Genomic DNA, 23,032 nt, shown 5'->3' on the forward strand with positions numbered 1-23,032 from the left:
GATAAATTAAACTTGAAACCCGTGAGAAATGAAGATATAACGGTCTCCGGATTCGGTGAAACAAATACGAAGGTAAGACATCTTCAAGTGGCTACTGTTTATTTACGAGCCCAGACTACAAAATCAATACCAATTAATGTACTTATCGTTCCAAAGATTGCTCACCCAATACACACATACGCAAGAAATCAGTCACATTTTCCGTACTTAAATGGATTTAAATTAGCACACCCTGTATCACGTGACGAGGACTTTGAAGTTTCTATATTAATTGGCGCTGATTACTTTTGGGATATTGTAGAGGACAAAGTTATTCGAGGATCGGGACCAACCGCAGTGAAATCGAAAGTAGGCTACTTATTATCTGGGCCTATGCATCGAAATTCATCAGAACATTACAGTCCGTCATTTTCACCAATCATGAATATGTTAACCCCGCACAGACACGAAGAACGTGAGAAAATCAAGACATCAGAGAACTTTACGACAAGCCGTATTCACTACAAACCACCCACTGTTAATGCAAATATGTTACGAACAGATTTTACGGAGATTGAAAGCGTTTACAACTATCGCCCAGTATTGTACATTACGCGGGATCCGAGATCCAGAGCAATTGACACCGTCACATTTATTTCAAGGGAGGAGAATATCACCTGAGAACTTTATGCACACAGAGGACAATATGAACGCATCAACAGAACCAAATGGACTTATTACTACACGGCCAATTTTAATTGGTAAACGTCTTAACGTCGTTTACCGCGGTAATTACGTAACTGTATATTCGAAGTCGCTACTTAGCGATGTTATTGTATTCCTACATGTAGTTTAGATAAAGATTTCGTTCTATGAAGACGTTCTTCATCATTTCTTTAGAATATATGTTAAAGTACATTTATATCTTATATTCAGATAGTAAAACTATAGACAGTGGAATAAAACATTCATTTCCCTTGGCTTCGGGAGATATGAAGATTTGATCACCCTCGAAAAGTCATATTTCCCTTGGGCAGAGCCCTCGTGAAATATGAACCATCAATTCATATACGGGATGATTCATAGACATGCTTAACTTCTGCTCTCTTTTTGGCTAGTTATTATATGTTTAATTATACTTATTGTGTACTATACATATAGGTATATTTGTTTTTCTTTTGGGGCTGCTTGTCTGTTATCTATATCAACCACACTTGCATTAAAATGCATTAGTATTTAAGTAAAAACACATATTATACTAGATTCTTTATCTGAACTTAAATAGTTCTCATTAATCTTTTTTTTTATATCATTGTTTGTATTGTATTATGAAAATTATTGATGTTGTAATGTTTATGTCGTTTGGGGCCCATAGTTGGAATAAAAATATCTTCTTGTTCTTCTTCTTCTATACACAATTTTGAAATACATAGAAATTTGCAATATTAACAATTATGAATAAGACGAAATTTTGATTTCAGTGAAGTGTTACCACATGAATTCCAAGTTTGTTTAAAAGGCATTCTGAAAAGTTACAGTTCTAACTACTGGGAGTCACATGTAAGTCTTTGATTCTATTCATAAATAAAAAAAAAAATTGTCAATGTTATCTGTCTAAAGGTTTGTTAAAAATGAAACAACATGTATGAAACAATTAGTTTTATAATTGTTTAAATTCTATTTAATGCAGAAGTTACCAATTGCATATCATATCTGAACAGAAAAAAAATGTTATTCAACAGGTTTTACATGTTGCTAGTATTACAGTCAAAGCATTAAAAGGGAGATAAATCCAATACTTTTCAAATCAATAAATAAATATAATTCATACTAATTCAATTTCATTATTTTATTTGAAGTGATCAAGTTAAACTTCTATCAACATTAGAAAGAAGGACATGTGGGTTGACAATATCTAACAATGAAATTTATTATTTCATCTTGTTTTAGTATTATACTTTGACATTTCTATGTCTTCACATTTATACATGATTTCTATTTTATTATAGTGTAATGAACTTTGCCATACACTGTTTAAAATCACTGGCCATCATCATAATAGACAGTACTTGGCCCAGCTATTACCTGAGGACAAACGAGGGGCATACCTACAGAGAAGATTAGCCTATCTGTACCTACAGGATATGTTTGATGTGGGGAGAGATATGGACATTAAAGATTATAAAGTAAGATATTGTCAGTGGCTCATGAGTGAAGAGAATGGATACACATTTACTCTTTGAGATTGAATTGTGATAATCCCTATAGAAGATCTTAGAGGTTAACCCCTTTTTAGGATATATTTGATGATTTCTGCAAGATAATCACTCTGGCATTTTTTCAAATCTAAGATATATCAAATTCTGACACACTTCTGATTTAAAGGAAAGGTTGTCAAAAAAAGTTTTTGCATTAAATTTTATTTTGAATGTTCAATGTAGTTCTAAAATTAGAAATTCATGTGCTCACATATAGATTTATGACTTTTGATAAAAAATAATTTCATACAAGTTTTGTTTTTCAATCTCACCCTTTGATACATGTATGTCCAGTTGTTACATGTGCACTACCTTTTCCTAAATGTATGTGTGTCTGTTTGAAATTTTTAATGTTGTTGGATGTTCTTTAATTTACATGTATTTTTTTTTTAAATTTCAGATTAAATGTCTTCATGTATATCTGACAAAGCTACAAAATCTTGTGCCAACCGATGTATATAAATTATCTAGTGCAATAAGTTATTTAGATATAGCTGTGGGAAACAGTGCAATAAAAGTGGCCGAAAAGGTAATGTATGCATAAAGTTAAAATAAGATGATATATAGTGCAATAAAAGTGACAGAAAAGGTAAAGTACTGTAAATTCAGGAATTATTACATGCATTTTTTGTCATTTTTGACTGAAATGCAATTTTAATTTTTGCAATATTGAGAAAAATCCTGTTTCATTTAAATAAAAATTTCAAAATGTGAGTTAAAAATATTTTGATTATAACCCTGTGGCATTTTTCGCGATAATAAAAACATTTCAATAATTTCTGAATTTACAGCATGCACACACGTATGATCACCTAATTGGTGCCTTTTCTCTGGAAATGTTATGTCCAACAGCAAATTCCTTTACTTCACAATGTCCTATGATGGATTTCTTCCCAATTGACACCATGTAAACTGGGGCAGTTTACTCATAAAATAGAAATTGGAATCTCGTGTAGATAGGAAAAGGGGATAAATAGTGCAATGAAAGTGTCCTTAAATTTTAAGTATTTTTCATCTGAGTTAATTCCCCTTGTATAGTTATGTTGAAAAAAAAAAAAAAAATTGTACTTGTGAAAACTATAAGTACAATATTTTTATTTAAAATTTATAAAAAAAAAAATATTTTAAAATTATAAAAAATGAAACACATAAACTTTTTTATTTAGGTGAAAAGATTTACAAATTAATCTTTTTCCTCTAAAAATTTCTTATTCATTAAAGATGAAGATCACTAGTTGTTATCTACTATTTTACAGTCCAAGACAAAATCATTTGCACTTTGATGACTAATACAATAGTTATGTAACTTTTTCACATAAATGAAAAATGAAATTTAGTTTTACTTAATAGTAATGTTGACTATCTTGAAATTGAAGTAAGTATATGACATTAAAAATGATATCATCAATGCACTCTATTTACATATACATGTATAAATATATTGTGTGTTTTAGGAAGATTTACAGTACCTTTGTGACCAGTTGAAAAAGATTTCTGGTGATGTAAAAGACAGTGTACAAATGTTAGACAGAAGCTGGGTAGGTTAAACTGGACATACTTTCTCAAATTAGTACGAGATAGACATTTGTCTTGTTGGAGCTTTTCATAGCTGACTATGTGTTTCACTTATTGTACAAGGCCTCACGGTGACCTATAATTGCTGAAATAGCTTGATCTGGAGCCCTAGATAAAATAAATGATAGGCTTAGGGTTACCCATATCTCATTTTATTCATACATAAGAAGCTATGACTTGTGACAAGAAAAAAAAGGTGAACGTCTAAATTTCATTCTTTTCAGGTCATAGGAGTCTTAAATGCCAAAGGTCAATTTGACCTAGTAAAAATCATTTGTCAAATTTGTGATTATTTATTTGGTTTTAATTTCGTACTAGAGTTCTGTCCCATTTGTATGTGGAAAAAATACCTGTAAACAAATTAATCACACAACTTTCCTGTACCTCTGGATGTTTTTCTGAACCCAGTACTTGTATGTTGGGGCAGAGGAATGTATCTCCATAGATACACGAACTGCACCTTTAGTAGTCTTCAAATAAACTTTTTTTTTCTGTGTGTATAAGATACATATTTATGAGTTTACCTTACATAGATAAATATCAAGATATGATATGTTTTAAATAAATATAAAAGATAAACTTGTGTGATTTTGCCTTACATAGATTAATGTCCTATTAAAGATCACCATTTTTGGCAGTCTCAGATCTGACCACAGATGTCACAGTTTATATCACAATTAGAGGTTCTATATTTTGTCCCAGATTGGTATAGGCTCTGTTTGTGTGAAAAATTATATCTCTTCTACTCTGCTAAGATTTCACAGATCTTTAAGATGGACTCCTTAAATTCTCTCTGAATATCAGAAAATATCGTAAAACTAGAAGTTATTGGGCCAGGGATTAGATAATTATAGCTTCTACAACAAGTGAGAATTGGATATCACTTGACAGCAACTTGTTTTAAATAAAAAAATTTAATATGATAATAGAACAAGAATGTGTTCCTAGTACACAAATGCCCCATCCGCACTATCATTTTCTATGTTCAGTGGACCTTGAAAATGGGATGAAATCTCTTATTTGGCATTAGAATTAGAAAGATCATATCATAGGGAACATGTTTGCTAGGTTTCAAGTTGATTGGACTTCAACTGCATCAAAAACTACCTTAACCAAAAACTTTAACCTGAAGCAGGACAGACAGAAGGTTGAACGAATGGACGGACTGACGCACAGACCAGAAAACATAATGCCCATTAATGGGGCATAAAAAACAAACCTATTATCTAAATTGAAATTTAAACAAAAATCATTGGGTGGTCAACATACAGTTTAAGCAATAGATGTGTCAATAGTTGATGAATGTTTGTGTAATAGTCCTATGTATAACCTCAGTTTCTAGATGATAGAATCTTTGTATTACATCATGGATCATTGCATAATAATATTAACCTTGACCTAACATTAGGACATCATTATCTGTTTACCTATTTGTATTGTAATCAGTCAATGCACTTTATTTATCATAAACAGAGGATTTTCATATTTACACATGATTATCAACAAAATTTTAATTTTATTTATGAAACTTTTAGGTAATTGGCCCATAATTCTATACTGACGATAACTATATACAAATGAAACCCTTAAAAAAGTTAGCAGAAAACAGTAATACTTTGTCCATTTGTTTGTATATCAGTATATAACTACAAAGTATACATGACTTAGTAAATTGGATATACTGTATGTGAAGGGACAATGAAGGCTATTTATTTACCAAGGTCACAGACTAAATGACAAGGTCATTGGCTACTTTGGGTAACTCTGAGTTAAAAAGGGGAGTGACACTATGTGATTCCTAATTGTTATCTAGAACGTTTATAGATAATCAAAACCTTTACTCTATATTGCAAAATTTTGGTATAATAATTTAATGTGAAAAACAGATTAGGAAAAAGAGAAAAAATCAAACTCACACTTAAAAGATATGCATTACAAATACTTTTTTGGCTTCAGCTGAAATTTGATAGGCAAAGTGTATAAATACAGAAACACATGAACATCCTAATGAACAATACATCTAAGGTCAACTTTGCTTTAATGAATTTAGAATATATAAGAAATGATATGTCATATATCCTGTCAGAACTGAAGCACTGAATTCTAACCTCATGATACCTTGGGGACTTATAGTTATTTCAAATAGTATTTTTCATAGTAATTATTATACATATATATGTATGTTACACCTTTAATTGACCCTTGTTTTTCATTTTCAGGTGAAAGATATGATGGTACGGGTCTGCAGTAAATGGACTCTTTATCTATTAACTGTAGGGAGTAAACAGGTCAGTAGAGATATGCTTAGGATAAAATGTTAGTAAATAGATAAAGACACATTAAATGACATTGATAGAAAGGGTAGGGATATGTTAAGATTAATTGTAACCAATAGATTGTAGGAATAAATAAAGAGAACTGGTGCATGAAAGAATGAGAGAAGGTTTTGATTATGAGTCTCACATACTCTGTTTATAGACAAACAACAATGCATGGTCTAAATACCCCCACTTTCAACAGGCATTGCTGTTTTTATATTTCATGTAACTTTGATGTAAGACGTTTTGCCACAAAAAAACAAATATAAATCTAATGTCAAAAAGGGGCCAGCTGAAGCCTGACTGCTGAGTGCAGGATTTTCTCGCTGTGTTGAAGACCCATTTGGTGAAGGAGCTGTTTTCTGCTCTTTGGTCAGGTGATTGATTCTTTGAAAGATTCCCCTTTTCCATTCTCAATTTTATAATCTTAAATTTATATACAAAAGGAGTCGGGAAGAGAAACAGCAATGAAAGAGCAAACCACCAACAGACACAATTAAACAAATATGACTTCTAAAAGTCCAGATGCATTCCTCAATAACAGTCAAAGTGTCCATATCATAAAAAAAAATCCAATTCACCCTTAGTTTGAACGGATAGTAACTCTTTCTTTAAATTTGTTCTTACAGAAAAGTATGTTTGCTTATACTAAAAAGAAGACACCTGCAGTGTTTGAAATCAAAACAGTGGAAGCTTCTCAAGGTGATATATCTAGTCAGTCAGAAGGAGAAGAAGAGTCAAAAGATGTTCCGAAAGACATTATAGAGGACAACAGAACACCAATCATTACAGATATTCAATGTGTTGATGAAAATTCAAACCAGAGTCAGTCAAAAACATTCACTTTAGAGAATGAAAACTGTGAGAACGAAATAGACAAGGAAGTCGAAAAAACTGTTATTATAAAAATAGAAAAACCTGATATAATACCGATTTCTGATTCACCGATGGAAGTTGATTTAACTGAAGACGATTTACCTGATTTATTGGACCATTCATAACCCATGAAACATTCTTTTGATGGTGTTTGTTCATCATTGTCTTCAATTGTCATTTTATTGTTTTAACACATCATAATTATTGCTGATCAAACTTTGTATCTGACATATTGATAAGCTATATTTAAAGTTTTCAAGTTCAATTTCAATAGTTCCTTTTCCTAATTTCCTTTCATGGTAGCATTTAGTTTTGGAGTCAACATTTTACCATATCTTTGAAATTTTGAAATTTATATCCTTACTTCATATCCTTACTTCATATCCCTTATAAACGACATTATGTTGACCTTACTACCTGTAAAAATATATATTAACACCTTGACTATAATTAATTTTCATGAAATTTTGAAAAAATATTTATTTTGACAATAATATATAAATTTCAAAAAACTTGAACCACTCACAAATGACTCACTTTATGTGAAAAATTTAAACAAACACTAATTTTGATTATTGAGAAGCTTCTTATATCCTGAACAACAGAATGTGATTAAAACATTCAGTTGGTTTTTACAGAACTATTTACTTGTAGTGTTATGTACAACCTTAAAGTAAAAGATCATTTTTTAGCAGCAAATATTTCACTTGATAAAAACGAGATCTCATTGTGGTTATTCTGTGGAGGACAATCTCGTAACATAATCATTGAGTGTATGATAGGACAAAGCTGTATCATTTTTCATCCCTTACAAAGGTACATTTTAGTATGATATGTAAGGGCTATTCCATTTAAACATAAATAGTACCCAGGGAAGGCACCTCCAAAATGGGTTTACAAAATATCAAGACAAATTTAGAATTTCAATTACATTTTCACTGTTCTTGACACCCACTCATAGTTGAGTAGTGCCTTCCGTAGGTTACATGTATGTTTTTATGGAACAGCCCTAATTGCGCTCTGAGTCATTGTCATTGGAAAAACCAGATCATAATGGGCATTAAATGCAAAAGGGGAAAATGTTTGTTTATTGAGCTTTGAGTTTTGACTAATAGCTTTTTGTTTTAAAAGAAGACAATACTTTTTTTTTTTTAACAAAAGCTATACATGTATCAATTTTTCAATAAATGTAAAAGCTAAAGGATTTTAGGAAAATAATTTAAATGGCACAATAAGTCAATGTGTTTTGATAATGCTTTTTTGAAAAACCAATTAAAAATGAACTTTATTAAGATATCTCTTAGAATTCTGTGCAAATTTTGACATGATAAAATTGCCTCTTATATAGTGCTCCATATGTAGCATGTATTGTTTTAGTTTTGTTTGGGACCAAGAAATTAGTCCTTCAGAGAAGTCATTGCAGACCATTGATACTCTTGTGTTTATTGTTTTTAACTTTTATATATGAAATGATCAAATAAAATATTTAATAATTATGTTGTAATCATTACTAATTAATACCTACACATAAACAGTCCTTCAAAAAAGAAATAATTTTCATTTGTCTTGTGAAACTCTTAGAATAAAAACAGGAGCTGATGCAGACAGGGATGGTCTCCCTTAAAAAAAAAGGGGGGGAAATGTAATAAAATGCACATATATATAGAGAGAGAGAGAATAAGGAGATGCGGTATGATTGCCAACAATAACTATCTAGGAAAGTCCACAAAGACACTGATTTAAGCACATTTGGTTACAAGATTGCTGTCAACAATGAGCAAAATCCATACCATATAGTCTGATATTAAGGGAGATCCATATAGTCTGATATTAAGGGAGATCCATATAGTCTGATATTAGGGGAGATCCATATAGTCTGATATTAAGGGAGATCCATATAGTCTGATATTAGGGGAGATCCATATAGTCTGATATTAGGGGAGATCCATATAGTCTGATATTAGGGGAGATCCATATAGTCTGATATTAGGGGAGATCCATATAGTCTGATATTAGGGGAGATCCATATAGTCTGATATTAAGGGAGATCCATATAGTCTGATATTAAGGGAGATCCATATAGTCTGATATTAAGGGAGATCCATATAGTCTGATATTAAGGGAGATCCATATAGTCTGATATTAAGGGAGATCCATATAGTCTGATATTAAGGGAGATCCATATAGTCTGATATTAAGGGAGATCCATATAGTCTGATATTAAGGGAGATCCATATAGTCTGATATTAAGGGAGATCCATATAGTCTGATATTAAGGGAGATCCATATAGTCTGATATTAAGGGAGATCCATGACAAAATGTGAAACAATTCAAACCAAGGAAAAACAATCCTAATGTATGACAATCAATAAATCAAAAATAAATATGACAGATAGTAATCAATTGTAAGGACAGTGGTGTAACAGCATAACATATGAACAAACTGTAAAAACCAGCCTGGCAAATGGTACTGACATTTGTCTATCCCTGCATACTATAGGTTGTACTGCCTCTTGAAGTTATAAAACTTTCTATTATTTTTTTTGCATTCAGACACCCATGACCAACTTATCAAATTGATGAGTTTGATGTTTTGAGCATCCAGTGACATTTAATACCATGAAGCCTTCATCTGCTTTGGTTTAACTGAGTGTGTTATTCAGTCTGCTTTGGACTCTTTTTTTGTCTCCCTTTGCCAGAGTCAAAAACCAGACTTAGGTATACTGTTTTCAACAGTGCTGTCAACAATTTGTTAAAGTTTGTGATAATGTCAGTCTATGAGAACCATTTATAATAAGTCAATGATATTTGGTATGCAGCTGTATTAGACATTGATGGTCATTTTCTACAGAAATATTTTGTCCCTGTACCATAACTCATGGTACAATTAAATTAAATTATTTTGAAAAATTTGCAATTCAAAGTATTGCTATTTTAATATCCATTTGCATTTTACGATTAAATACACATTAAGACAAGACACTTCTCCGTGTCAACAGATTATCTATTGTTTTCTCAATTGAAAACTTAAGGAAAAAATATTAAAAAAGGAATCATTTGGTCTAATTTATTCATTTGAGTACACACCAAATCTCAATAAAGATAATATCACAGTTTTATTACACTGAATAGCGCACAAGAGATTAAAGTAAAGTGTTGTCAAACATTTGTAACCCAAGTCCTTTCCCTTCCGATCGGTATTTTCCTAGCTGTGTTACTTTATCTCCAAGTTCTTTAATGACTTTAACTTTCTGGTCCAGGAAATTGTCCTCTATAAATTGTTTTAACTGGAAAAATAAAGAAAGATACATACAGAATTTATACAAGTTGATTTTGTGTTACATTACACAATGTAACCTGAACAACTCAGAGAAGTCAAAGTAATAAATCTCATCAATGTTTCTACACAGGCAACAGAAGTGTACCGTTTACTTTTAAAATTTTAAATGATGCCTTGATATTTCCAGCATAAGGTTCTTGGAGCCACTTATAAAATCGACTATACAAAAAATCACTATTACAGCAAAGGAATGAACCAGTGAACAAATTGAAAAATTGAGGTAGTTTATAAACACATGTTTGCAGTGTAGATGTGACTCACATGTGGATCATGCTTTTCCAATGCTAGTTGTATTATTGTTTGGAACTTGGTATTAGCTTTATGTTCCATTCTTAAAGCTGAAATTAATGCTGTTTCTCCATCATGCCATTCATAGGACATTTTTGGTTCCTAAATAAAAGAAAATATGAAGCCATTTATGATTTTGAGAAGTAAAACAACCAGGTAAACTCATGGATCCTCTAAATAAACTTATTCAAGGTTATCAACGTAGATAAATATTTAAGTATTGTTTACAGGTACTAACATTGATTTTGTTATTTTTAAGTTAAAAGATAACTAAATATATATCGCTATATATGTACAGTATATGACATGACTTTAACATTCTAGCTGTCGATACTGTTCATGCATGGTCATGTGTTTCTGATTTACACCAAATCCGTTGGATGTGTACCGATAGATCATACTTTAGTTTCGGGTAACATAACCTATTTATTGAGATTGGCGTTTTAGTTACTGTATGTAGATATTTTGTGTCTAGTGTTTTTGTGATGGCTGTAAATTTGTGCTTCATGTCGATCTTTTTAGTAATTGAGCCATGACTGGAAATTGATTTTTACAGTTTGATATTATGTTGTGTCAGTGTTACACCACCTTCCCTGGTAAGGGAGAGGTTTGAACGCTCTAATTGTCTCGTTACCAAGCATGCCTTTGTTTAAAACAGCTTAATGTTAAAACTGTCGGCTATGTAAATGTAATGAACAGTAGGTTCAACGATCAGATATAACTTTAAAGAGTGAGAGAGAGAGACTGAGAACTTTAACACTCACAGGGATTCCTATAAACTTATTTGATCCTTCTCTTAGGTTCATATATGTCATCAATTTTACAGCATTTGACATCTCTCTGTCAGAATATTCTTTAAACAACTTATGGAAACCTGGAAGTGCCACTTCTGCTTGGTCGAAATACATACTCTGTAAAGAAGAAAAGACATGGGTTTTAAAAATGTATGGTCTTCATAATAAAAACTTGAAGAGTTATGTTTATTCGGGCCCTAAAAGGAACTATTCTTTTTATATTACACGACATAATTGTTCTTCAATGCAAAAGTATAGCGTAATCGAGACTGTCATAGTTCCGCTAAAACCGGTGCTTTCAATGTCTTTAACTTACAATGAAAAATATATTTACCATAGCTAAATATTGATAACTGTCCCTGAAACATTCCGTTATCTGTTTTCTAATAGCTCTTTGGTTATAATGGTCGAAATTCTGTTCCACCAATTTGTTGACTAGATTTCTGGCTTCAATAACTAGATGAAAAGATTAATATAAACGTATGACAAAATAGAACTACACATCTAACAAATAGCATCGTACCTGTAGTGTACCGTGTGTTTTGTATTTAAAAAGGTTCATGTTGCTCTTTGTTTCAATTTAGTTTAAAGTGTTGTTCTCTGTTCTTTTGATTTTTTTTAATATAAATGATGTTTATGTATACCGGTAACAGTCTTGTCTTTAATTAATTTGGTAATGTCTAAGAGTAAGACTAACAGTCATATACAAGTCAGGTAGTTGTCGTTTGTTTATGTAATTTATACGTGTTTCTCGTTTCTCGTTTTTTATATAGATCAGACCGTTAGTTTTCCCGTTTAAATGGTTTTACACTAGTAATTTTGGGGCCCTTTATAGCTTTTTGTTCGGTGTGAGCCAAGGCTCCGTGTTGAAGGCCGTACATTGATCTATAATGGTTTACTTTTATAAGTTGTTATTTGGATGGAGACTTGTCTCATTGGCACTCACACCACATCTTCCTATATCTATATACCGCTCAGTATAATCACTCAATATAACTTATCAACATTTTAATAGAACTAACACGAAAGGTGGCATAGTATGAAATTCAAAACAGTGTAGCTGTGGCCATTGATTGACACATTAAAATCATTCATTGACTGGGACAATTTAGGTGAACGTTTGTATGTAACGAACAATGCTCACTATGTACTTTTTAAAGAAACTTAAACTATGGGGTCACCAAAGGTTCTCAAAACCTAAATAAAGTAATTCGAAAAATCAATCAGAAATAACACGATATTTTGATTTATATCAATTATATAAATCAAAACACAAAGTTTATTCCTGATTAATTTTTCGAATTATTTTATAATTAAAGGCGTTAAGAAACCTTTGGTGACCCCACAGTTTAAATGTCTATCGTAGGTACGTCATGAACAGTGGTTGTTACAGACAAACGTTCACGTAAATTGTCCCAGTCAATGGATGATTTTGATGGGTCAATCAATGGCCACAGCTACACTGTTTTGAATTTCATACTATGTAAACCAGGATGGTTGGGATCGTGCTACTCAATCTGTTTTCGATGGGTTATTTTGGTGTTGAGTTTTTTTATTTTTTTATGCTCCACCTACCATAGTAGAGGGGCATTATGTTTTCTGGTCTGTGCCTCCGTTCGTTCGTCCGTCCGGTTAAAGTTTTTGGTCAGGGTAGTTTTTGGTCAGAAGTTGAAGTCCAATCAACTTGAAACTTAGTACACATGTTCCCCATGATATGATTTTTCTAATGTTAATGCCAAATTATAGTTTTGACCCCAATTTCATGGTCCACTGAACATAGAAAATAATAGTGTGAAGTTCAGGTTAAAGTTTTTGGTCAAGGTAGTTTTTGATGAAGTTAAAGTTACATCAACTTGAAACTTAGTACACATGTTCCCTATGATATGATCTTTCTAATTTTAATTCCAAATTAAAGTTTTGACCCCAATTTCACGGTCCAATGAACATAGAAAATGATAGTGCGAGTGGGGCATTCGTGTACTATGGACACATTCTTGTTTTGTACTGGTATTTGTCTTTAGGTAAATTTTCGTTTTTCGCAATGGCACTTTAAGTTTATTTCGAACTATGAATTTCCTTTGTGTGCGGTCTATCGCCTCTTTTTTATAAGTTCTAATACAATTTTCAGAGTTTCAAATGCGCACCCCATAAATAGATTGCCACCCTATGAATACAGTCAGGGGGAAAGTCATCAAATTCATTTACTTTTATTGTCAACATGATTAAAATATGTTTATGTCCTTACCCGATACTTTCTCATCTGGCGAGTACAGCCATCCGCTTGCAGAAAACGCAAATACTGCTGCAACGCCAACCAAAAGCCCGATCACACCCTGCATAGTATATTTACATAAACTAGTATTCTAGAGAATGTCGAAAAATTTCACAAATGTACTTATCTTTTAACATAAAATTCCAACTTAACAATCAATTCCGATATATTAAGTATCACATATTTCTAATTTCGATACTTTTCCAGAAGACGCAAAATCGTTCGGAAAATAATAAGGTCAAACAATTAAACTGGTACATGAGTCATCTCAATGATAACTTTTGGACATTGTATCCACACGTACATCACTTGATAATTAAGTAAAACAAATGATATAATCACTTTTAATATTGAAGAGAGGACATTCATTTCTATAATCATGAATACGTTGTTTTTAATAAGCTTGGTAGTTGCTGTGTGTAGTGCTGTCGAGGGTAAGAATTATGTTTTCATATCTATCTTTCTATCTATACATATATAAGAAATAACACTTCTTATGAAAAACTTTTTCATCCAACTAGTATGGTATTTTCCTATGTGCGTCCTCTTTGAAAGAACATTATATTTTTTGTGTTGCTCTTTTATTATCATGGCTCTCAAAGAGGCTCTGGTCTTCTGTTGGACTAAGTGTTATCCTATAATATAACCACAGCGAAAGGTGTCAAGTATTTCGTGCATATGCTAGACCAAAACACATTAGCGATAAGTATGTGTCAAGTATGATAGGATGATACTGCGAAGAAAGTCAACCGAGTTGAAGGTCGGGCAACTGAAACTAAACATTACATAACATGTTATATATAGGATCTCTGATACAATACACAAAGTATTTATTTTTAGTGTACAGAAATGATCATCTACTCATCTCTTCAGTATAATTGCAGGATGATAGATATATATATATATCATCATTGATGGCGATCCGATGGATACATCTGTTGTAGAGTTGTCACTGACTCAGGCGTACTTATAAATATAATTATTTTCTGTGACTGTATATTACATTAATTTGTAGGATCCTTTACTATAGATAATTTAGCTGATCTGTAACAATAACATCTTCATGCCTTATATATCATGTACTGTAGGACGCCGCTAGATTAAAACTGACTAGGAAAGGTAACACATGGCCAGCGAAAGCTCTATTATTGTAGATGGTGGTCGTGTGGTCTAGCGGGACGGCTGCAGTGCAGGCGATTTGGTGTCACGATATCACAGTAGCATGGGTTCGAATCCCGGCGAGGGAAGAACCAAAAATTTGCGAAAGCAAATTTACAGATCTAACATTGTTGGATTGATGTTTAGACGAATTGTATATATATATATAAGTCTAAAAGATTGTGTAACAATACCGATAATAGACTCATATAATTTTTCCTGTTTGTGTAGTATTGTCAATTTTGATGATTCAATACCTATTAAGTTAAGGTTTGTCTCATTGGCAATCATACCACATCTTCTTTTTTATATATATATAGGGGTATAAATGTTGCCTTTGAGCAGGCCGCCTACGAATCAATTAATTCATGTGTAGAATTTGACACACTCCCTACTCGGGTCATCGGATAGACGACACATGAAACTATTTTGATATAAACTTTAAAGAATAAAAATTGTTAATATCAGTTTTATACTGACATAAATGACAAAAAATACAACCAACAAACAAAAAAACTAAACAGATCGAAATAGTGAAAGGATTTAGCACACTCAAGATATGTGCCATGCAACATTTATTTCACTAACTGATGAGTTTTGCCTTCTTGAAAATACATTTGTAACAACAGTTAATGGCTGATGTATAAAAAGAACTGTTAAAATAAACCGGTGTGAAGTGTGAAATCTTTAAGGGCGACACTATTTTGACCTATTGCTTCTATGTCCACTTTATACTACTAGTATGTATGGCTCATCTACATATGTCTCAAACTTATTGTTTTAGATGTTTCAAATGTTCGACAGGATTTTAAAACATCAACAATACATGCCTTAAACGAACAGATTGTAAAAGAACTCCAGGCCAGCTATATTTACAAGGCATATGTAAGTATTAGGAATGGAGATATAATAACATGAACAAACACAGTTGTATCAATCAAACACCAGTTCTTGCATAGCCGTTAACCTTTTTTGAAAAATCACATTGAATGACTCAATAAGAACCGTACTGAAATCTGTATCGGTGTCTTGTCAAAATCGACATTAAATCATTAATTTATAATGATTACCCAGCACCATCAGAAAAAAGATAAGACATTGACAATATAATAATTAAATACACCATTTCTTTTTGGCAACAATGGAACTAGATTTCAGTAACTGTTAATACTCTCATGTCTCAAGTTTTGTCATTGAAAGTTGTTTTTGAGATTCCTGACGAGCTGATAGGTGATGCTGGTCATTTTTAACTATTTATTTTTAACGCAAGGACTGAAGTATGTCGGCTTATAGTATCACAAGACTTAATATCCCGATTGATATGAGAACTAATGTATCCATGCCCAGTCTTGATATTTTTTATGACAGAACTAGATACAGCATATTTATTTATTACAAAATTGCTATAAGGAACAATGTAACTAGGTTTCAGTAACTACTGATACAACTACTGATACTCTCAGATCGGTAGTTTGCATGTTTTGTCATTGATAGTTGTTTTTGAGATTCATGCCAATCGGATGCAGGTCCTTTTGAACTATTTTTTAGTTTGTAAAGGTTGCGTTGTTAAAGCCAGAACTGAAGTTTGTCTGCATATAGTATCAGTACCACATGACTTAATAACCCTAATTGTATTATAACGTATGTATCACTGCTAGATGTCTTGGTATTGTTTATTACACTATTTAACATATATTTCAGTCTCAGTACTATGCCAGAGCTGACGTTTCCTTGCCTGGGTTTGCCAAGTTTTTCTCTAAAGCTGCCAAGGAAGAGTCAGAACATGCAGAGAAATTGATGGATTACCTGAACATGAGAGGTGGTGAAGTTAAACTACAAGATATAAAGGTATCAGGTCATTTCTTTTCCGAGCTGCACATAAAGTATGTTCTTTGTTTGAAAAGTTCCATATCAATGCGTTGATTAACAAATCAATATGACTCATTGAATTCTTGACAAAAATGATATCTACAAAAATATCATTCTTTGTCGTTGCTATGGAAAATCTCAAGAATGATGGGCTTTTTATCTGAAAAAGTAGTTTGTTCCACTCATTATACTATTACATTTGAAATTTGTTAATTTACATATTACACAGTTATATATTAGGACTGTTCATGTTTCATGTTATATTTTGTTTTGGCCATCTGTTTTATCTAATGTATAACTATGTTATATTTTTTTCATAGTTGAATGATGTATGTGATGTGGTATCAGAAGAACTGGGAAAACATTCTGGTATAGAAAACTCAAGAACAAAAGCATGTGTAAGTTTGATAGTAAACCATGTCCAACATTACATACGTATGGTAAATGAAAGAGGTCAAATAAAAGAGAAGACGGCACAATATGCATATTAAGACAAAACAGCCAGATTTGGTTCACATGCATGGTAGCTAATGGAACATACTCATGAATTTGAATCGCGGATCATGTATACCTGAGATTTTAAAATAGTTCAAATTTTATTTGACTATCAGATATGTTGAGAGTAAAAAAAATACATCATCTCATCGTGAAATCCTTTTAGCAGAATGTACACTGATATTATATTTGCTGTATATTTTTTTATACATATAATACAGGTGTGAAATTTTTGCTTTTTAATTGTATTACATTTATTTTCATTTGAATATATATTTGCAAAGGGGATGTGGAATAAACACCCTTTTCCTACTTGGCAAAAAGACGAAAGGGCGAAAAAACGAATTAGAAAATAAACAAAATATTAAGATGATAAATCGATCATCATCCATAATCCATAATTAAGTATCATCGAGGCGGAGAGTTAAAATGTTTGTATATTTTTTTTCTCTTTTACAGATGTGTTACTTTATGGCAAAATCTCAAACATGGAACTTGTGTGGGGTAAGACATCTAATTTACTAGTATAATGGATTTTTTAATTAAAAGTTGTTTTTATACATATCGGTCAATATGGAGTAAAAATATTTACTTAGAGTACATGGTTTATCTATAAAACAATTTGATAACATACTTATCTGTTTTACTATTTCAATAACCTGACCTAATGGATGATACCAATTTTCTATCTTTGACGGACAACCGTTCATCATGTCTATGTACCATAGTATGGCAAGGCAAGACCCTTACTTTAAATTGTGTTTTGGACTGACTATCAGTATCTGTGTGAACTTTTAAAATGGTGTGGTTGTCATCGTTTGTGGTCTGCGACAATTGTCTTCCGATTATTGGTTAAATGATAATTCAGGCCGTTCGTTTTCTCTTTGAATTGTTTCATATTTCCTTATACCATGGGGTTTCTGCTCAATGTCGAAGACAGTTAAGTGGCATGCATATATATACAGTTGATTATTTCCTTGTTTGTTTGTCATGGGTGATGATCGTCTTCTTTAAAATCATACCACGTTCCTATATTGTGACTGACATAGATCCTCAGAAGTTCAGTTGCAGGTTATTCACATTCTCCCAATCAACACAATCAACATTATAAAGTTTGTTGGGTTTTATTTTAACAAACAATAGTTGAAAGACCTTTTATCGTGATTATCTTATTGTGTTTATTACATCAAACTTATTATGTATAATGTTCATCCCTTTTGAGTTTGGGTTTTTCACGTATTTCATTTTAAGGAGGATCGCGGGTATAAAAATTTCAGAAAAAAATTAAACAGTTGTGTTTTCGATACAATTATTTTTTTTTACTTTATTAGTTGTTACTTTATCATATGGAACAAAAATCATTCAAAAAAATCAATTCGTTTTTGTCCCAGATGACTTTCAAAATGTATAGCACCAAATTATCTCCCTTTGGTACAAAAATGCCATTTTTGGCATTAAAATTGAAATATCTTTTTTAACTCATCGGTGACCTATGTTTTATTATTATTATCTTTTGATAAGCTGTACTTAAACTGAACTATTGCAAAATTTGGGTGATTTATGCAATTTAGTTCTTTTTTTATTTCGATATTACCTTATTTTCTCCTCTTAGTTCAACAGAAAAATAGTATTTTACAAAAATGTATGCTTCTTTCAAAGGCAGATTGTGAGCTTAAAGGAACGGTGACCTCACTTTTTTGTTTTATTTTTCTATTAAGTATAAGATAAAGTTCATTTATAGAAAAATATAGGGAAATCCTATATTAGAAGAAAAATTTGGTTTATACCCGCGAGCCCCTTAAAAACACCGAAAGGAAGTGTGAGATTTTACCATCTAAACCAGTAGAATCAAACTTTGATATTAATTTTCATACTCTTCCGGGAGGTCATAATTGATCAAAGATGGGCTCTATAGAGCCTATTTAGAACTCAGACAAGTTCTGAAACCTGTTGCATGTAAGCAAACCTTATAGAAATGTCCCTTTAAGGGGTCTTCACAATATAAAAAAAGAATATGTGGTATAATTGCCAACGAGACAACTCTCCACAAGAGACCAAATGACACAGATATTAACAACTATATGTCACCGTACGGCCTTCAACACTGAGCCAAGCCCATGTCGCCGGTATAGTCAGCTATAAAAACATGCATACCTCCAGACAATGATAAAATTTTAGAAGATCATTATTATTATTCTTTATTAGCGTCTTAAATTTTATGTTACTGTTTTTTTAACAATACAAGTTTGATTGTTTATGTATACTGCATGTTTTGACATATTCGTAAAATATAAAAGTATAAATGGAGAATAGGATTTAAAATAATTTTCTTTCAGTAACAAGAAGTTTTAAAAGAAAATTCGTTTGATTATGCTTTATTATGTCAATAATGGACCCATTTCTGAATAAAATTCCTTATACCGTAAGGTCATACGATGTTCTATCAATTTTTATTTACTATTAACTTACAGATCTAATTGAATCGTAGTGAAAAAATTAAGTGGTTATTTCAAAGCTGACGAATAAAAGAGTCTAATTAAGATAGGAACTTTAATTGAGAAAAGTCGTATCAACAATAGTATGAGGCACATTAAATAACCGTCATACAATTCGTCCTCCGGGCTCATGGTATCTTTTTAACGAATCAACGCCTAGCCATTGTATTTTAAAATCTTCACCACTGGTTGTCAAATAGCTAGGGTTTTAATTAAATACAATGAGCTACTAGTATGGAACTGAGAAAAAATATAGAATAACACTGATAAACAAGTAATTATCTACAAGTAAAAGCACTTCAATATTCTTTAGACTTTCAAACTTTTTTTTAAAACCCTTTGCATGTACTTGCATTGTGCAAAATTCTAAGGTCTTACTCTTGTTTTGAGACGACCTTTTATTACGTTGAATTGTAGAAAGAGATGACTTGGGTTAATGTTTTGAGATGACCTTTTTATTATGTTGAATTGTAGGATAGAGATGAATGGTACAACGGACTCATGGGAATGGAGGATGCTTTGGTGTTAGAGAGATTTGTTAACCAGAAATTATTAGATCTCCACAAAGCAACAGAGAGCGATGCTCATGTACGTAGATCATGTTTGTACAGGAATAAGATATTGATGGAACGAAACTAAACCTATGGATTTTTACTTATGAATTAAGGATATGGTTTCATAATCTAAAAGTAAAACTATGATCAACTTTTTGGAATAGCCCGAAATGAACCTCACAAAAACAAATGGTATAAATTAAAAAGAACACCACACAAAAAATAAAACAGATACACCATCCCGCCACCTAAAAAAAGGAACATTAAAATTTGATAACAGAACCTGCTGGTGGAACTTTCCTCTATAAGTTTAAGAAAGCAAACCATGAAAATTTACATCGTTTGATCAAATTATCTAATTAAAAACTTGTTGTACTTGAGATTGTATGTAGTATTATATATGTGACTTCTTTATTTTTTTTTAAAGTATCATAATTATCCTTATATTTCAATTAATCAAATATTATGTTTGCATAAATTTCAATTAATAAAATTAGTTTATAATTATTTTCAGTAAATAAACCAACAATCACGACTTTATAAGTACATAGTTGTGAAGTCCACACAGATCACTTTACACATTACAAATTTCATATTTTACACTTATTGTAATGTTGAATTATATAAAGTGCTTAGAGATGAGACTTGAATTAATTATTATACAAAGTCTGGCAATCTGCCAGAAATAAAGTGTTCTTGGATGGAAAACACCGAGGTCATTGCTAGCAATACTTCGAATTTTGTAACTTTAACACATACTTCCTAGCTTCAATAACTTCAAAGTTGGACGTCTTGGTTTATAAAGTCCTTGTATATCCTCCATGTTGTTGATTGTTTTCTAGATACAAGTTTATCCCGAACATGTATGAAATATTTGCGACTGGACATAAAGTAACCAATAATCAATCAATCTAGATAAAATTGTCCTGAACATGTCTGAAATATTTGCCACTGAACGTTAAGTAACCACAATTCAATCAATTTAGATAAAAGATTGTCCTGAACATGTCTGAAATATTTGCCACTGTACGTTAAGTAACCACAATTCAATCAATTTAGATAAAAGATTGTCCTGAACATGTCTGAAATATTTGCCACTGAATGTTAAGTAACCACAATTCAATCAATCTAGATATAAGATTGTCCTGAACATGTATGAAATATTTTCCACTGGATATTAAGTAAAAACAATCAATCATAATAGATAACAGTTCGTCCAGAACATGCATGAAATATTTGCCACTGGACATTAAGTAACAAACAATCAATTTAGATAAAAAATTGTCCTAAACATGCATGAAATATTTGCCACTGGACATTAAGTAAAAATCAATCAATTTAGATAAAAGAACTGTTCATAATGAAATAGTTTTTCTGCATTCAAATTAAATCTAATTACCTTTTCAGCTTTCCCACGTACTGGAACATGATTTCTTAGATGAACAAGTCCAGTCTATTAAGAGCATAGGAGACACAGTGAAACAGTTGAGGAGAGTAAAGAAAGGTCTTGGAGAATATTTATTGGATGGAAAAATGTAACACTTTGTGTAAATAATGGGTGTATTTTGTGTATGGATGTATTTATTTTTGTATTTAAAACAAGAGACAGTATTATAAAATGCGTTTTATATCAAGTTTGAAAAGAACTTAATCTATGGAAAAAAACTTACAAATGTGTGATGTAACAGTTTGTTTGCAGTAAGCTTTGAGCTTTAAATTACATTGTATTTTCAATCTCTTTTTTCTTTGGCCATTTCAAAATTAATCCTAACTTCTATGTATAGCTACTTAATCCATCAGTGTCTGCATCTCAATAATATACTTTGTAGATCACATTAATTTTACAGCTAGGTGTTAAAACAAAGGTACAGAAAAATTCAATAGGAAACAATCTTTATATTTTGATGGTGTAATTTAAATCTTAAATAAAATATGATGAAGAACTATGTGTTTTATTACTGTGTGCATCTAATACCCCTATATAAATAGGGGTGGATGATGTCAAAGGAGCATTTAAAGAAATCATAATTTGAAGAAAAACAAACAGGGTACAGTGACCCATAGTTGTTAACTTCTTTGTCATTTGATCTCTGGTGGACAGTTGTTTCTTTAACAATTATACCACATTTTCTTATTTCTTTTAACACCATGGACGAAAGGAATATTACAAACAACAGTCCACTAAACAATACACAGAAAACAAAGAGATTTAGATTTTCCCATAATCAGCAGTTGCTGCTCAACAAACTGAAACCCCTTGAATTGTGAAAAGGAGTAGGTCCAGTAAGACCCCTTTTTGGACCCAAAATATAGCAGTTTTACAAAATTGTTAAAATGTAAAATTTAAGTTATTTATTGGAAAGTAGAATGCTTCTACTACATAAATATAGGCTGTTTTTGATAATACAATGCACATATATCGGGTACTAGCATCAGTAAGTCATGCTAAATTACTGAAATCTTCAAAATTTTAGCATTTTAGTTAAATTTTAAACGGTTTTCGTCTAAAATAAAAATGGCCACATTTGTGTTCATTCTTAATATTGAAATGTAAGTTGTATTTGATGATAATACATAACATATATAAAGGTTGAGGATGAACACAGATGTGGCCACTTTCGTTTTTGACAAAAAACATCTGAAAAGTGACATTTTTTGGCATATTTGATAGATTTTTCATATTTAAGCTTGAAACAAGCGTTTTTAATGAGTAAATCAGTTAAAATCTTCCACATAAACTAATTGAATAACTGAAATAGA

At 31.5% G+C, this 23,032-nt stretch overlaps 3 protein-coding genes across 6 annotated transcripts in view; 2 read left to right on the top strand and 1 right to left on the bottom strand.

Annotated features, from left to right (window-relative positions):
* LOC139521171 (SMC5-SMC6 complex localization factor protein 2-like) overlaps positions 1–8,502 on the top strand; it is a 64,987-nt gene extending 56,485 nt beyond the window's left edge. For all 4 annotated transcript variants that reach the window (XM_071314482.1, XM_071314484.1, XM_071314485.1 and 1 more), the window contains 6 exons: positions 1,461–1,539; positions 1,989–2,165; positions 2,638–2,766; positions 3,692–3,775; positions 6,032–6,100; positions 6,760–8,502. In XM_071314482.1, the coding sequence (XP_071170583.1) occupies positions 1,461–1,539; positions 1,989–2,165; positions 2,638–2,766; positions 3,692–3,775; positions 6,032–6,100; positions 6,760–7,131 (910 nt within the window). In that variant the 3' untranslated portion in view covers positions 7,132–8,502. The remainder of the gene's footprint in view (positions 1–1,460; positions 1,540–1,988; positions 2,166–2,637; positions 2,767–3,691; positions 3,776–6,031; positions 6,101–6,759) is intronic.
* Positions 8,503–10,059: 1,557 nt separating this feature from the next.
* LOC139521137 (ferritin, heavy subunit-like) lies at positions 10,060–13,971 on the bottom strand. The gene is made up of 5 exons (XM_071314450.1): positions 13,675–13,971; positions 11,764–11,885; positions 11,400–11,546; positions 10,609–10,737; positions 10,060–10,294 (listed from the first exon to the last, which is right to left on the bottom strand). Exons 1-5 carry the CDS (start codon positions 13,766–13,768, stop codon positions 10,151–10,153), a joined length of 636 nt encoding a protein of 211 aa, XP_071170551.1. The 5' UTR covers positions 13,769–13,971; the 3' UTR covers positions 10,060–10,150.
* A 24-nt stretch (positions 13,972–13,995) lies between these two features.
* On the top strand, positions 13,996–22,216 carry LOC139521136 (yolk ferritin-like). Its single transcript, XM_071314448.1, has 7 exons — positions 13,996–14,135; positions 15,644–15,744; positions 16,561–16,707; positions 17,049–17,126; positions 17,683–17,727; positions 20,193–20,306; positions 21,680–22,216. Exons 1-7 carry the CDS (start codon positions 14,081–14,083, stop codon positions 21,809–21,811), a joined length of 672 nt encoding a protein of 223 aa, XP_071170549.1. The 5' UTR covers positions 13,996–14,080; the 3' UTR covers positions 21,812–22,216.
* Positions 22,217–23,032: the final 816 nt, after the last annotated feature.

This window comes from Mytilus edulis, chromosome 4 (assembly GCF_963676685.1).
Source record: "Mytilus edulis chromosome 4, xbMytEdul2.2, whole genome shotgun sequence".
NCBI lineage: Eukaryota > Metazoa > Mollusca > Bivalvia > Mytilida > Mytilidae > Mytilus > Mytilus edulis.

What these genes read in the sequence shown, in the direction of transcription:
- LOC139521137 (XM_071314450.1), bottom strand. Translation starts at nt 13,768, where the DNA reads ATGCAGGGTGTGATCGGGCTTTTGGTTGGCGTTGCAGCAGTATTTGCG. An exon ending in ATAAGTTTATAGGAATCCCT is followed by an intron (nt 10,738 to 11,399) that starts GTGAGTGTTAAA and finishes TCTTTTATTTAG; the next exon opens with GAACCAAAAATGTCCTATGA. An exon ending in TGGAAAAGCATGATCCACAT is followed by an intron (nt 10,295 to 10,608) that starts GTGAGTCACATC and finishes TTATTTTTCCAG; the next exon opens with TTAAAACAATTTATAGAGGA.
- LOC139521136 (XM_071314448.1), top strand. Translation starts at nt 14,081, where the DNA reads ATGAATACGTTGTTTTTAATAAGCTTGGTAGTTGCTGTGTGTAGTGCT. An exon ending in GCTATATTTACAAGGCATAT is followed by an intron (nt 15,745 to 16,560) that starts GTAAGTATTAGG and finishes CATATATTTCAG; the next exon opens with TCTCAGTACTATGCCAGAGC. An exon ending in ACTCAAGAACAAAAGCATGT is followed by an intron (nt 17,127 to 17,682) that starts GTAAGTTTGATA and finishes TCTCTTTTACAG; the next exon opens with ATGTGTTACTTTATGGCAAA.